This window comes from Vulpes lagopus, chromosome 13 (assembly GCF_018345385.1).
Source record: "Vulpes lagopus strain Blue_001 chromosome 13, ASM1834538v1, whole genome shotgun sequence".
Lineage (NCBI taxonomy): Eukaryota > Metazoa > Chordata > Mammalia > Carnivora > Canidae > Vulpes > Vulpes lagopus.
In genome coordinates, this window is record NC_054836.1 from 6,782,181 (window position 1) to 6,796,874 (window position 14,694).

The 14,694-nt window shown below is 48.9% G+C and overlaps 1 protein-coding gene across 11 annotated transcripts in view; it reads right to left on the bottom strand.

Moving 5' to 3' along the window:
• The window catches only part of PLXNA4 (plexin A4), a 428,345-nt gene that overhangs the window by 222,224 nt on the left and 191,427 nt on the right, over window positions 1-14,694 (bottom strand). For 2 of the 11 annotated variants that reach the window (XR_005983437.1, XR_005983436.1), the window contains exon 4: window positions 419-1,138. The exons of 8 other annotated variants lie outside the window; for them this stretch is intronic. Coding sequence is in view for 1 of the 3 variants with exons in the window: in XM_041727616.1 (XP_041583550.1) it covers window positions 1,052-1,138 (87 nt within the window). In the remaining 2 variants the exon portion in view is untranslated. Of the gene's footprint in view, window positions 1-178; window positions 1,139-14,694 lie in introns of those variants that run through there. One more of the 11 variants, XM_041727616.1, reaches the window with a different exon arrangement.

The following is a 14,694-nucleotide window of genomic DNA, read 5'->3' on the forward strand; positions in this document are numbered from 1 at the left end:
TTTATTCATGAGAGACAAAGAAGAGAGAGGCAGAGACACAGGCAGAGGGAGAAGCAGGCTCCCTGCAGGGAGCCCGATGTGGGACTCATCCTAGGACCCTGGGACCATGCCCTGAGCTAAAGGGAGATGCTCAACCACTGAGCCATCCAGGTGTCCCATCCCCAGCCTTTTTAAAGCCATCAGGAATGAGGGTCTCTGTAGAACACCCAGGGGTCAACAGGGAAGGCTGCGTGTGAGCCGGATCCACCCAGCGCCCATCACTGTATACTGAATGCAAAGTTCTGTGCCCTGCTTGCTTTCCCCTGTCCTCCCTCTTTTCTTCACCTCCTTCTCACTTTTTGTTATCCTCTCCACAAAAGGCTTCTTTCACCTTCTCCTGGTGGGCAGGAGTGTATGATTCAAGTGAAGCAGCACTTACCCAGGGTCCCAGCCTGCTGGGAGCAACTCCAAGGCCACTGTGTCAAATAGCTCTTGAGGACACAATTCATTTTTTCTTTGTAAATGATGCCTCCTGGAGCTGTACAGTAGCCTGGCCCTGAACCCATGGCCAGTTTGGGATCTGAAGATACCAAGACACCAAAATGGCCAGCTCGGGTGTGTTGTCTCTCCAGCCGGGTTACCAGGAAGCCTTCAACATTTCATCTGCGGCATGTCAAGGTGGGGGTCGTGGGGACAGGATGTTTCCCAAGAAAGAATTAAGGGCTTTACATCTCCCGCTGCATTCAATTCGAAGAGAGCTGGCCTCCTCTTTGCCTTTACACAAACCTTTTCAGTCTGAGATCCCCGATGACAGCAGACTCTTCAGGGGGAGTTTACTGCAGTGTTTGGAAATTGCCTTGTGTGTTTTTATAGATTTGAGCGTAGGCCTGGTGGTCTTGGAACTCTGCAGGCAACTCTAATAAATAAATAACAGTGCTCGGCTGAGCATTGGGCTAAGTTAAGTACAGGATTTTCTTAGGCCAGAGTCAGGGAAGGGAGTTACGGGTAAATCCACACCAGAGAGCAGAAGGTGGCTGGACACAGAGCACTCCACGCAGCAGGGATGGCCACCTCAGATGAAGATTTGTGACCAAGGTAGAGAGATTCCATTGCAACCACGAACTCGTTTTCTAGATTCCAAAACAAAGTCTTTCTGCATCTATGTGGCATCAACATACAAAATACAAAAATACATTTTGTGAAATAGAGGATAATATATACCTGCGATGATATTATGACTATTACTATGATTATTTCTGACCTCTGGAAGGGGATTGAGAGGTTTATTTAATTATCCAGATATTTTGAAATATAGGAATCCTTTTCTTTTTCTCCCCATTTCCAATTTAACCCAGATGTTCATCATCTGTAAAGTGTCTCCAACTCAGGTTTCTTATTTGAAAAACAGGGGGGGATTCAATCTCAATTATCTCACAGGGATGCCCTTTATATTAACAAGTGATCCTGAAGCAGTGTGCCCACACACTCTGGGCAGAACAAAACTTGAAGAATACGGATTGCCAGTATAACGAGGCAGGAGCGGGATCTCTAAATATAGTAACAATGGGCCAAATAATTTGGAGGAGAGTTGGTGGAGAAGAAAACTGAGCAAGGAAGTGATTGTGTTTTATTAAATTCTCTGGAAGTAATTAGCCGTACAAGATCTTCAGGTGTGATGATTTCAGAGCATCCAGGCCATTATTTATTCACAGTTAATCCTTAACATATGTGTTCATTCAATAACTATTAACTCGGTGCCTACTATATGACAGAAACCCTGGTAGGTGCTGGAGATAAAGGGGTGAACACATGATTTTCTTTTTTCTTTTCTTTTTTACATTTACAAATGAAGTAATTGTGATCGTGTAAATTCTGTGAAGACAAGGTGAAAGGAGCCATGACGACGAATGAATGGATTCGGGTGGACATGTTCTTGTGGGCACGGCTGGATGGCCGGCCGCCAGGACCCCACAAGGCACAGCCTGCAGTAGCCAGGATCTTGTTGGCTACACAAGCAGCACTTGGCTTTACTATGAATTCAGTAGGAGCCCACGGAAAGGTGTAGAATCACATAGAGGAAGAAACCCTGGGAATGGAAGGTCTGGGCTCTAGACCAGGTGGCTCTGAGGAAGCCACTGGGCCTCCACAGACTCTGTCCTCAGGTTTATAAAAGGGTAACACAAACAGACTCAAACTTGGAGCTGGAGGGCACACCAAAAGGTTATTGCTATTGTTGTTTGAATCCAGTTCCACCCAGTTTGGAAGAAAAAATCCCAAGGCTTCTACTATCCATTCTGCCTGCTTTGATTGCAGCTATGACCAAAAGAAAGAATGCATGTAAATACATTTTGTGAAATAAAGGATAATATATACCTGCGATGATATTATGACTATTACTATGATTATTTCTGACCTCTTCCTCCCTGACCACCAACTCCCATGTCTCCGTGTCCTTAAGTGCTGGGGCCAGAGAGTGAAAAATGGAGCCATGCCTGCATATACACATATATGTATATGCATCTGTGTCTTTGCCTCTTTATCTCATTATCTAGGTCTGGAGAGAAAAGAGAAAAGAGAGTTGGAAGCCTGGCTGCAGTTCTATGGCATTATTTACAGGGAGGGGGGCACTCCTGAAAAATTGCCGTATCCCCTTGGGAGCAGTGACCTAATCAAGATGTATAATTATCTGCCTTATCTAAATGAAAGCATCATTTGAGAAACAGTAATGGGCCTCGGTGTGGCTTCAATTGCTATATAGTTCTCAATTGCTATTGAGCTCTCATTTGCCATGAGTTCAGCAGCTGAAGGGTAATTATAATGTTTAACAAATATATTCCCTTTAGGGACCTGATGTTAAAGACGCAACATCCTTTCTCTCATCCTACCAAATTACACAGCTCTCAGGACCATCGCTACATACCCCCCAAATCAGGGGTGCCTTCTCTGCCCCAGCTTGTCTCTCTGGGGGTCCGCTGCTTTAGGACCATGTGGCCTCAGACGGCACGGGGTGGGGGGGGTGGGGAAATCAAGGTCAGGACCTCCAGGTGCATCTGCCCCTCATCTATAAATAGACATGAGACTTCCTGCTGTCCCTGAGGCCTTCCTAATGAACTCCAAGAAGGCTTGGGAGAATATGCTCTGTCGGTTGCTTCCCCCCTCCAGGTCCCAGGCATCATCCCTTCTCTGCAACACCAAGGTAAAAGACCATGTAGATCAGAGCAGAGGTAGGGTTCACCTTCAAAACAGAGATCAGTGATACTCAGCCACTCCCTAGGACTATGGGGCTAAAAAAGGGGGGGGGCGTCCTGTTTTTTCTTTTCTTTTACAGGCACATTGGATATTCTTGGCAGGCTTAGCAAAGGCCTTTAGTGCTAAATGATGCTTTTCATCAATAAAAATATAAAAGTGAGCAGATTTGGAAGAGGAAAGCCAAACCTTCTATGGGAGTGTTGTAGAGTGGACAGCGCCTCTGTCCACACCGCAGCTTAGAACATAGCACAGAGGTCCGCTTGGAGAGGGACATGGTGGGGTGGCCCCCAGTGTCTGGCTGGCTCTAGTGTGCACAGTCCCGCACACACCCCTTGTCTACCCCTCTGGGCCTCTAAGCCTATTGAATACATACAGCTTGACGACAGGGGCCACCCCTGCCATAGTCACCTTGTATCCCTGGTGGCTGGTCCTGTTCTTAACACTGCACAGGTGCTCATTAAGTGTTTGCAGAATGAATGCTAAATGGAGCAAAGAGGTGAGTGGAGGTATTACTGCAAGCTGCCTGATGGCCTGTTCCGAGAACTGGCCTTTAGATGGATGGTCATGGATGCCATCCCCTTCCCCAAGGAGTCAACCATAATGAGCCCTGGGGGGCAGGTCACTGCTACACTCTAGAGATGAGCTTACAGGGGACCTTCCAGGGAAAACTGGGAGGAGCTGGGAGAGAGGGAAATATCCCAAGCAGGCATAAGGCAGGGATGGCAGCCATGGGGGCTGTTCACCATGCCATCAGTAAGGGAAGCCAGCTTCTCCAAAGGCCCCCATGGGCCCGTGGTGCCTGATGTGAGCATGCAGTGCCCCAAACACAGAAACCCACTCGTGTGCCCACCATAGGTGACTGGTGAGCTCACAGAAAATGGTGGGTGGATTGATTTGTTTATGGGGCCTTCTGTTTATTTTGCCCAGAGTGATGGATAAATTTAGCAGAGAGGGAAGGAGAGAAGGGACTTGGGTTTGGAGACCAGTCTGTCAGCTGCAGAGTGGCCGAGCCAGCTTCCAGTTATTAGCTCTGAAAATAAAATTTCTCTCCGGTCCTCACTCCTTTGTTGGGAGGATATTTTTTTTCCCAACCACATTAATAAAAAACAATAACAACAAACTTGGAGAGCAGGGCAGGAGCAGGAAGGGTTAGGGTAGGAAAAGTGAAGACCTCGTTTAACGGAACCAGTTCTGTGCCCCCTGAACACTTTGATTAAAGCCATGGGACCTAAATCAAAGCTATTGAAAGGAAAAATAAAAAGATGTCTGAGAACAATTTCGTTTGCTGGAATTTCCCCTCCTGTATTCTATTATGATGGGGACGGTGTAAAAAAAAAAGAATTTCTATTTGGCCTTCCTTTGATGTTTCAAAGGAAAGAAGAACATTAGAGAAAGAAAGAAGAAGGGAAATTGACACTAATCTTGTTTCCTTTCTTTCCTTCACTTGCATCAATAACTCAACTGGAAATGAAGTGGGGTCTGAGCAGCTATCGAGCCCAGGCTTCTCACAAATAAAAAGCAGGATCATGTAACAAGAGGGAGTTCAAAAGGCCAGTAGGTCACCAAGGACCCCTTCTCAGTCACGAGTCCTGTCCGTCCCCTGGTCCCCCTGTAAAGCATGAGACAACTAGAGGTCCTGGTAGCATTGTCAGGTCAGGCCATGGGTGGGACAGGTGATTGAGAGGCCTTCAATTCACACACTTCCATATTTTTTAAAAGATTTTATTTATTTATTCATGACAGAGAGAGAGAGAGAGAGACTGGCAGAGGGAGAAGCAGGCTCCATGCAGGGAGTCTGATGTGGGACTCGATCCTGGGTGAGACTTGATCCTGGGTATTCAGGATCAGGCCCTGGGCCATCGGGGCTGCCCACACATTTCCATATTAAATGGCTTCTCTACAGAGGCCCCTGCAGGAAGGGGTGCCCTCTATGAGGTAGGGCTGCTATACTGATCCAGAAGAGGGGGCCGAAGGCAGCAGTATTCAAATACGAGGCTGCCAACACCTGACGCATTTCTGGGCTGGGAATCTGCACAACTAGCCCCCTGGCTCTCTGAAGAGGACCCCAGCCTTTCCCTACCAGTCACATGCATCTTCAGACTTCCTAAAGAAAGGGGGGCACTCGGACGAAGAAATGAATACAAATGCTAGAAGTACGAGGATGTGAAAGAAGTAAGCTGCCATGTGCTTGCTGGACTCCGACTGATCGATGGTAACTGCCCAGAGGGCTATGTTAAGGATGATTCTGAGGTCCAGTGTGAATTTCAACAGAATAAGTGTAGCGATCAACGAAGTCATGTCTGCAGTAGGGGTAGAAGCAAGCACTGGTACCACATGCCGTGGACATGCCATCCGCGGTACATTGAAAATAGCACTAGACGTGGAGCCAAAAGCCCAAGATCCGTGACCTTAGGAAAGACAACTTTCTGAGCCACAGGTCTCCTATCATTCGAAATAATACTAATGACCTGAAAATCGACATTTGTATATGGACTTCGTGATTTGTAAAACATGCTCAAATATGTTATTTTTTTATTATGGTAAATTATAAAGCATAAAATTGGCCATTTTAACAAATTTGTAAGTGCACAGTTCAGTGGCATGAAGTGCAGTCACATTTCTGTGCAACCATCCCCACCACCCACTTCCAGAACTTTTTCATCCTTCCAAACCAGAACTCTGTCCACATTAAAAACTAACTCCCCATTCTCCCCACCCTCCCACCAGCTCCTGGCAACCACCATGCTCCCTTCTGTCTCTATGAATCTGACTACTCTGGGTATCATATGAAAGTGTAATCAAGTGGTATTTGTCCCTTTGTGTCAAGCTTATTTCACTGAATATAATATCCCCAAGATTCATCCATATTGTAGCAGGTGTCAGAATTTCCCTCCTTTTAAATTTAAAGGCTGAATACTATTCTAGTATCTGTATATGCCACACTTCGTTTATCTATTCAAACTGTTAATTGATACCTGGGTTGTTTCTACCTTTGCACTGTTGTGAATTCTGCTGCCATGAACATGGTTGTACAAATAACCTGTTTAAGGAGCGCCTGGGTGGCTCAGTCAATTGAGCGTCCAGCTCTTGGTTTCAGCTTGGGTCATGATCCCAAGGTCATGAGATCGAGCCCAGCTCTGGGCTCGGGACTCAGTGGGGAGTTGGCTTGAGGATTCTCTCTCTCCCTGTCCCTCTGCCCCTTCCCCCACTTGTGCTCTCAATCTCTCTCTCTCTCTGTCTTTAAAATACATAAAGAATCTTTAAAAACAAACAAACAACCACCAAATAATCTGTTTAGGTCCCTGCTTGTGAGTCTTAGGTACATATCCAGAAGTGGAATTGCTGGATCCTATGGTAATTCTATACTTAATTTTTTTGAGGAGCCACCATACTATCACTTTCTCTTTTTAAATTTCAATTAGTAATGCCTGTTTGGAATATCTCATGGAGAGGTTGAAAGATCACAAAGAAACAAAGGTTGGTGAAACTCAAGTTGAAGCTGGCCAGGATGGCCCGGGCCTGGCCAAGAACATGTGGCAAATCCCCTCCCAGGCTGTGGTTGGCAGGCCCTGTTGCTCCAGCAGAGTACCAGGATGGAGAAGCAACAGCTTGATCCCAGCCGCTCTGCCACCTGCTGGTGTGCAGAGGGCATGTGGTCCCTGGGCCTGGACCAGCGCACTGCTAGGAGAGAACATTCCACACTCATTGGCAGTGATGTTTCCCTTGGCAGGGGGGATGGCTCAGATACTGCCTCCTGGAACACAGAGCCATGCATGGGAAGGGCAAGGGGGAGGGAATGTTGAGGAAAGATGGGCAGCCATGGTGGGAGGAAGCCATTAGCATTTTGGTTGTGACATATTTATGCTCAGATCTTGTCATGTGGAGCAAATAACAGGATATTCTGATAGAGACTCAGCTCTCAAATAATGGGCTAAAAAGAAAGAAATGCACTGCCTTTCTTTGTTCCACAAAGGCCTTGCAGCTGGCGAGATCGTAGCCAGCTTGCCAGAGTACAAAGCTTTAGAGTTCTTGTCCTCCCTGTGATGGGGCAATGGTTTAATGCCAGCTCAGAGCCATTAAGAGGCTGAGCTGCCTGGACACGTCCCATCGCAGGACGCCATTGGCATCTGGAAGTGATAACTAGCTTGAGGGGCTCTTTCTATCTCCATCAAATTGTCTAGAAGTCACTGGACTTAACAGGGCCCGCCTGGGGTCATGGTGCCCACACTCTTGCCTAGAACAAACATTAGCAAAGACATCATAAAGCGGCAGGATTCTTCTGACTGCCCCAAATCCCCAATCCATGGCCTTGCTCTGGGGACGTGGAGAAAGATGGTTTGTTTTTCGCCCTGTCTTCATAGTTCAACGCTGTGGTTCAGCAGGCAGGCCCTGGAATTTGACCAAATGCAGGTTGACTCTCAGGACTGACATTTACTACTTTGTAAATTTAGGGAGTTACTACAATTACTACATGGCTTAATCCTCACATTCTTCATCCGTAAGCTGGAGATAAGCAAGAATGCCTGCCTTATCTACTGAGTGACGCAAGGTGCCTGGTACATGAGAGCACATAGCCAGCAATACAGATTATGTCTCCTCCAGTGGAGGTGCCCCCCCCTTTGGAGAACACAGCCAGAGCCCCTTTGATGGGTGCCCACCTATGTGTCTCTCCTTCCTCGTGCACCCCCTTTGGGGCTCAGTTTCCTCATCTCTAAAATGAGGGTTTGCATCAATTAATTTCTAGAAGGTTCTTGTAGCCGCATGGACCCATAATCCTGGGACTGTGGCTAATGGATACGAGTACCAGGTAAAGAGAGAAGGCCATGTACATGAGGCAGAGGGTAGAGATGGGGTCCAAAGCCAAGATTGCTGGTACCCAGGCCATAGTGGAGAAAGAGATTCAGAGGGAGGGGTGGGCAGCAGCAAGGAAATATTTCCTCTGCCAAGTCCTCTTAAAGAGACACCTGTATCACTGAGGAGACTGTTGAAACTCTATTCCTTTGAGAACTTAAAAAATGAGTTAGAGACACTGCAAGGAAGAAAGCTGGGTGTCCTGCCACCTTTCCTTTTATATCACTAATCAGAGGAGGGAGCTGTGTGCAGCCTCTGGGTCCCTTGGGTGCCTCCCCATCTCTCAGGGAGCTTGGCGACTCCTGAAGAGAAGCAGTGCGATTAGTTAGAAGCCGTGAACTTGTCTCAAAGATGACTGTCTGGTTACATGGAGCTTCACACTGAGAGAAATTGGAAGAAATCTGTAATCTGAGGATGCACCTGGAGGAAATAGTGAGTCTGACCCATTGCTCATTATGTTCATAGCCCTACAAGATAGAGCTCAGTACCTGGAGAAGGAGTCCTCAGTCCTTTTCTCACTTTCTGGGCTAGGAGGGCCTGTCTTTTAGGATAACAGACCCTGTGCCTTCTATGCCTCGGTTTTCCTATCTTATAAAAGAGAGAGAATTAAATAAGAAATATATCTTTCTTCAGCCAACCTTCAGCTTTCCAGGAAATCAGGAATCATCATCTGGGAAGTAGATGGTTGGCTGGCTGGGATTCCAGAAAAGGGATTCCAACAAAGGGCCACCTTCACTTTTGGAGAAAGTTGGAAAACATTTGAGACTTGTGGACTGGATATGGAAGTGAGAGCTTGAAATAAGCCAAGAAAGAGATACCTGAATGCCTAGAAATGAAATCCTTGCTGAATATGGCACTCGACCTGTGGATACAGATCGAGTCAGGAATGTGGTTGGCGATGTTTAGAGGTGGAGATGTACAGGTATGGTGAGGGGCAATGGGCCAGGCTCTGGAGATTGCAGAGACCCCCTGGTCTGGGACAAGAGATTGCTCAGGAGGCTGGGCTGGTGGCTCTGCCACAGGCAGTGTTCAAAGAGGCTCTTCTGCAGGACCACTGCCTGCTACCCGCTTTGGGGGCAAGTCACACTGCTCTCAAGAAGGATTCAAGCACAAGTAGGCTGGCGGCAAGATGGTAGCAGAGGAAGGAGATACAGCAGGAAGAAGGAAAAGGGGTGGAGGTCTCAGGAAGAGAGGGTGGTGTGTGGACTGGCAAGAGATGGGGCCTGCTGGCAGTAAGTGGAAAAGGATGAAGGGAACCAAAGAGAAGCCAGAGAAATAGGGAAGAAATTATGGGAGAAGGAGGAGACCAGCAATGAGTCACCATATGCAAGTAATATGACAGATGACCGGGTCTAGAGGAAGGACCTGTCTGGCTGGGACAGATGACCACATACGGAGGCATTCCCTGGGGAATGAGCATCCCCTCGGGACCAGCACAAAGGGGGAGGAAAAAGCCAACAAAGGGCATAAGCAAGGATGGAAGGGCCAATGGGAGCCATGTCCTTCAACTGAACTGATCCCAGTAGTCACACCAGACCTGCAGTGCAGGCTTGTATTCAATAAGAAAGCCAAGGACCAGAGGCTCAAGGGCTGGCCCAAGGTCCCCCAGTGGTGAGCAGTGGAACTGGAAGTCCACCCAGATCTGCTGGCCAGAGCCTTCTTCCCCTGTGACACCTTTCTCCTAATGCTCCAGGCCTGGAAGATGGAGATCTTGGAGGACGCAGAGATCACGGCAGGGAGTTTTCTGTGATGACAGAAAACCACACACCTAAGAAGGAAGATGGTCAAGAGAGTGTGACGTCTTGGAAATGGGTAAACACTGAGAGCATGAAGGGGGTGGTCAGCATTGCCTGGAGAAAGAGGGAGGGCCAAGGAAATAAGGGAGAACAGGATCACTTGTGATTACTCTATTCCAGTTTGCTTTTTTTCTTTTCTTTGAGGGAGCCAGTGAGCAAACGGGGATGGGGGGTGGGGGGGGCAGATGGAGAGTGGGGTGGGGGTGGGTGCAGAGGCAGAGGGAGAAGCAGACTCCTTCTGAGGGGCTCCATCCCAGGACCCTGGGATCATGACCTAAGTCAAAGGCAGACACTTAACTGAGCCACCCAGGTGCCCCCCAGTTAGGTTTTTTTTTTTTTTTATTAATGTGCAAAAACTATTTGATCAGTTGTTAGGGTTTGAGAAAAGAAAAGCAGCAAGGAGATAGAGTGTCGGAGCAGAGAGTAGGGGGTAGGGAGGGGGGAGAGAAGTGGCTGCATCCACACAGGCCTTGCTTCTCGTCGCTCCTTCTTGCCAGCGGCTCCGTGGGCCTGTCCTGAGCCCAGAGGAGCAGCTGTGTGAACCCAGGTCCAGCTGGCGGAGTGCCCCCACTGACTCGGGGGCCAGAGGAGGAGCCAGGGCCCTGCTCTCTCCTGCCACTCCTGCCCCTGCTCCAGTCGGCACATGGAGGACTCGGGGCTGGGACCTCAGCAGGAAGGGGCTGACAGCACAGCCCCTGCCCAGCCACGTGGGCTCGGAGGACCTGGGCACAAGGTGTGGCTCGTCCTGCCTCACTCAAGGACACCTGGCTCTGCTCTGGGCATGGTGCCCGTCTCAGCCAACAGTTGCAGACAAGGCCTGGGCTGAGGAGAGTTGACAGACACGCATCTGCCGAGGAGCCAGGCATAGCCCCGAAGGACCCGGCAGCCCAGCCCTGCAAACAGCCAGGTTGCCAGAGTGAAATCTGCAGTCACCAGCTGGGCGCCACAGGGTGACACTGGATGTCAAGCCCTGACCTTGGGACCCCATCCCACTGTCCGGCGTCTGCATTCTCCTCACACACCCCTCTGTGAATGCCTGTAGCTCTCAGCACCACCTGGGGGCGTTTCCACCCCCTGCCCTCATTCAAATCACCCCAACTCTTCATCACTGCATCGGGCTCTCATCTGGGTTACCTTCTTGGGTCTGCGGGCTTCACGAGCCCGGCTGCTCAGAGAGGCTCAGAGCTTCTCGCAGCCCCTTCACAGGAGATGAGTACATCCCCAGCACCTCTGCCATTCAACCAAGGCAGCTTCTTTCAACTTCTGTCTTCCCCTCGGGCAAAATCATCAGCAAAGCCAGCACTGAGCCCAGTGGCCTAAGCCCCTCCTTTGATTCCCAGGCCCCCAGAGCCACCCGGGCGCCAGCAACCCGCTAAGACAAAGCACCAGACCCCTTGCTGGTCTTGTGCGCGTTTTCCCCTTCTCAGCAAAACTGACAGGAGGAGGCTTTCCAGGAGCAGAGTGAGCAGAGAACTCCTCCAGCCTGGGTTCCCAACTCTTGTTCCTCAGCCACTGTCCAGAGGAGCCATCCAAGGGGGACGGGCTAGTGATTCTGGTGGCTCTGCAGATGGGAGAAGCCAGGGGGCTGTGTGGCAAGAATGGAAGAGCCCCGAGTGGGTACAATATTCACCAAAGGAAGCACCTGCCAGTGTTGACAGAGAAAGACTTCCCACCACAGTTTGCGCACAAGCAGGCACTTCATGTCTGCCCTGAAACCATTGCTTTGAACGACGAGCTCATCAAAGAAGGAGAATTTTTATAGACTCTCTGTAGAGGAGTGATTTTGATGCCTAATCTGTCCATTATGGCTCCCCGGGAAGTAGATACAAAGAGGTGTAAGCAGCGTGGCCTGGAACGAGCCATGGCTCCCCTGCAGGGGAGCCCAAGTGTTTTACATTGAAGCCACAGAGTCAACCTGGGTGTCTCTCCTTCCCAGTCTTAACCCTGGTTGGGAATCTGAGTAGAGGAAAATGGAGACTCTGTCCACCCAAGGGGCCACTGTGGCAGGATTCAGAAAGTCTCCACATTGCAAGGTTGTCCGGGACCGTGTAGATGCTGGCATGAGACCCCAGGGGAGGAAAAGGCAGCTGGTTGGAGCGAGGTTCCTGGAGAACCCACCAGCCTCCACGCCAGAGCGGCCATGGTTTCTCAGCTGGGGTGTAGCCTCTCCAGTGCTGGAGGACATCCAGCTTTTGGCCTTGGCTAATGCCCCCCCAGCTCTATTGAAAGTTCTTTTTTTAAAAAATTTTTATTTATTTATGAGAGAGAGAGAGAGAGAGAGAGAGAGAGAGAGAGAGAGAGGCAAAGACACAGGCAGAGGGAGAAGCAGGCTCCATGCACCGGGAACCCGATGTGAGATTCCATCCCGGGTCTCCAGGATCGCACCCTGGGCCAAAGGCAGGCGCCAAACTGTTGCGCCACCCAGGGATCCCTCTACTGAAAATTCTTAATGCTTCAAAACATCTTTTATAAAATCATCCATTTGTTTGTTTGTTTGTTTAATCTATACTTCGGTGGTAAAACTTGCCTTGCATTGCCTATACTTGGCAGGGCCAACTCTCCCGGACTCTGTGTGTGCTATGTGTGTTACCTATTTCTTTTCCTTTCCTACCACTAACATAAGAGGATATAAATAAATGTCAGTGAGTAGCAAATTCGTTCAATGGAGCAGGGAGCAGATCTGTTTCTTGGGTTCAGCTGACTCATTCTTAGAGCCCCTGCTCCCTACCCCACTCCAGCACCCAGGGGCTATGACTAGGCCAGGCCATCCCCTGACTTTAGATATAACTAGATTCTCAAAAGGGTATAATATGTTCCAGGAGCTGATAGTCTTTTTTTTTTTTTTTTTAAAGATTTATTTATTTATTTGAGAGAGAGATAGAGAAAGAGTGGGGAGGGGCAGGAGGAAAAAGAGACAGAGAGAGTCACAAGCAGACTCCGCCCTGAACACAAAGCCCGATGCAGGGCTCGATCTCAGAACCCTGAACTGAACTGAACTGAAACCAAGTCCCTGAACTGAAACCAAGAGTCAGTTGCTTAACCCACTGTACCACCAAGGCACCCCTGACAGCCCATTTTCGCCTCAAGTGTCCCCAGTGACGATGCACGGCACCCTGACAGGTAGTGGGAGGGAGCTGATGCCTGGTTTGTGGGGGCACTTGCCATACTGATGGACAGAGGTAGAGGCGAGGGGAGGGCAGAAGAAAGGAGATCCCGCAGAAGAACATGGGCCGGGGGGGTGGGGGAGCTTGACTGCTAATGAATATGCCTTGGATGTTGGGGGAGGGGAGGCAGGTAAGGGCAGAGAAGTGACAGGGACAGGAGCAAAGAAGGAAATGATGAACTGAGTTTTAAGTTGGCTCTCTGTTATGTATATGATAGTCACAAAGATGAGAGAAGGAGAGGAGGCAGGGAGGACAGGAAAGGATATAGATAAGTTAAGACAAGAGCCATTTGGGTGGACAAGAAAAAAGTTGACCAAGAACTACCCCAGGAGCCCCACCGGGATGGCCCAGGATGCACCATCTTCAGCTGCCTGTTTGACAGCCTCCAGGATCTTGAATCCTGTCTTCTCAAAATTCCTCTCCAAAGACCTCACTGCCTCTCAGATGGAAGAGCCTATTTCTGGACATAGCTCTGTGAAGGAGGTGCTGGCATGGGGAAGGCACCCTCATGGAGGGTTTCATAAATCTGAGGCTGTGAGAGAATTGATGGCCAAAACCAAAGTGGCGGTGAGCCTCAGGAGGCAGCCTCTGATTGGGGTGGCGTGGTGGGGGAACCATCCCAGCAGTCCTTGAAATGGAGGAATCAAAGCAAAGACACAGGGATGATGACTCCCTTATCACAGCCCACGGTTGGGGCCTTCCTGATCTGTCACCCCCAGTCTGCACTTGCCCTCAACGCACCCGCAAAGTCTTGGACACCCTCAGCCCCTGAAGAGGGCGTTGGTCCACAGAAACAGGCTGAGAAATAACCCCGGGGAAACCTAATTGCGGAGGTAGAGAATTCAACCTGGAATGCAAACCTGCTACTGTGCGTTCCCAAACCAAAACCGTATTGTCTTTTCATTATGTGTGTCACCACCCTGTTTAATTATTGCTGATCACTGCCTCCAGACTGACACCCGTATGCTTTGGGAAAAAACTTCTATTCTGGTGACATGCTATGCGGGGCCAGATGTTGAGCAAAAATGGCCAATAAAGAGCTTACGTTTTCCAATCCACAAGGTGCAGAAATAGGGGAAGGGGATTAAGAGGTACAAACTTCCAGTTAAAAATAAGTAAGTCATGGGGATGTAATGTACAGCACTGGGAATACAGTCAATAGTGTTGTGATGGTTTGGTACGGTGATAGCAACTCGACTTACTGTGGGGATCATTTCCAAATGCACACAAATATCCAATCACTGTGATGTACACCTGACCTAAGAGGATATCGTATGTCAATTAGACTTCAATAATAACAAAAAGAAGCAGAGAGGAATGGCCAAGCCAAGGCAGATTTGAGAACCCTAAGTGGTTCTGCCGTTTAGAATTTTTAAATTTCACTTGAACAAACTGCATAGCATTCAGTATCACCACACGTGTCACACACACGATGTGGTCTGTATCTATTCCTCGAGCAATGTCTTCCTCAATGAAAATATCTTGGATACCTACATGGCTTCTTTTCTGGTAGGTGCTGGTCTTCTAAAAGAGGTGACATGGGCCCATGGTGGCTTCCTCTTCTTAATGACACCTGCTCAGCTACTCTACCCTCTGTCTCTGGCAGGAGCAGAAACTCTACGCTGATTCAAGTGTCTTCTCTATCCTTAAATTCA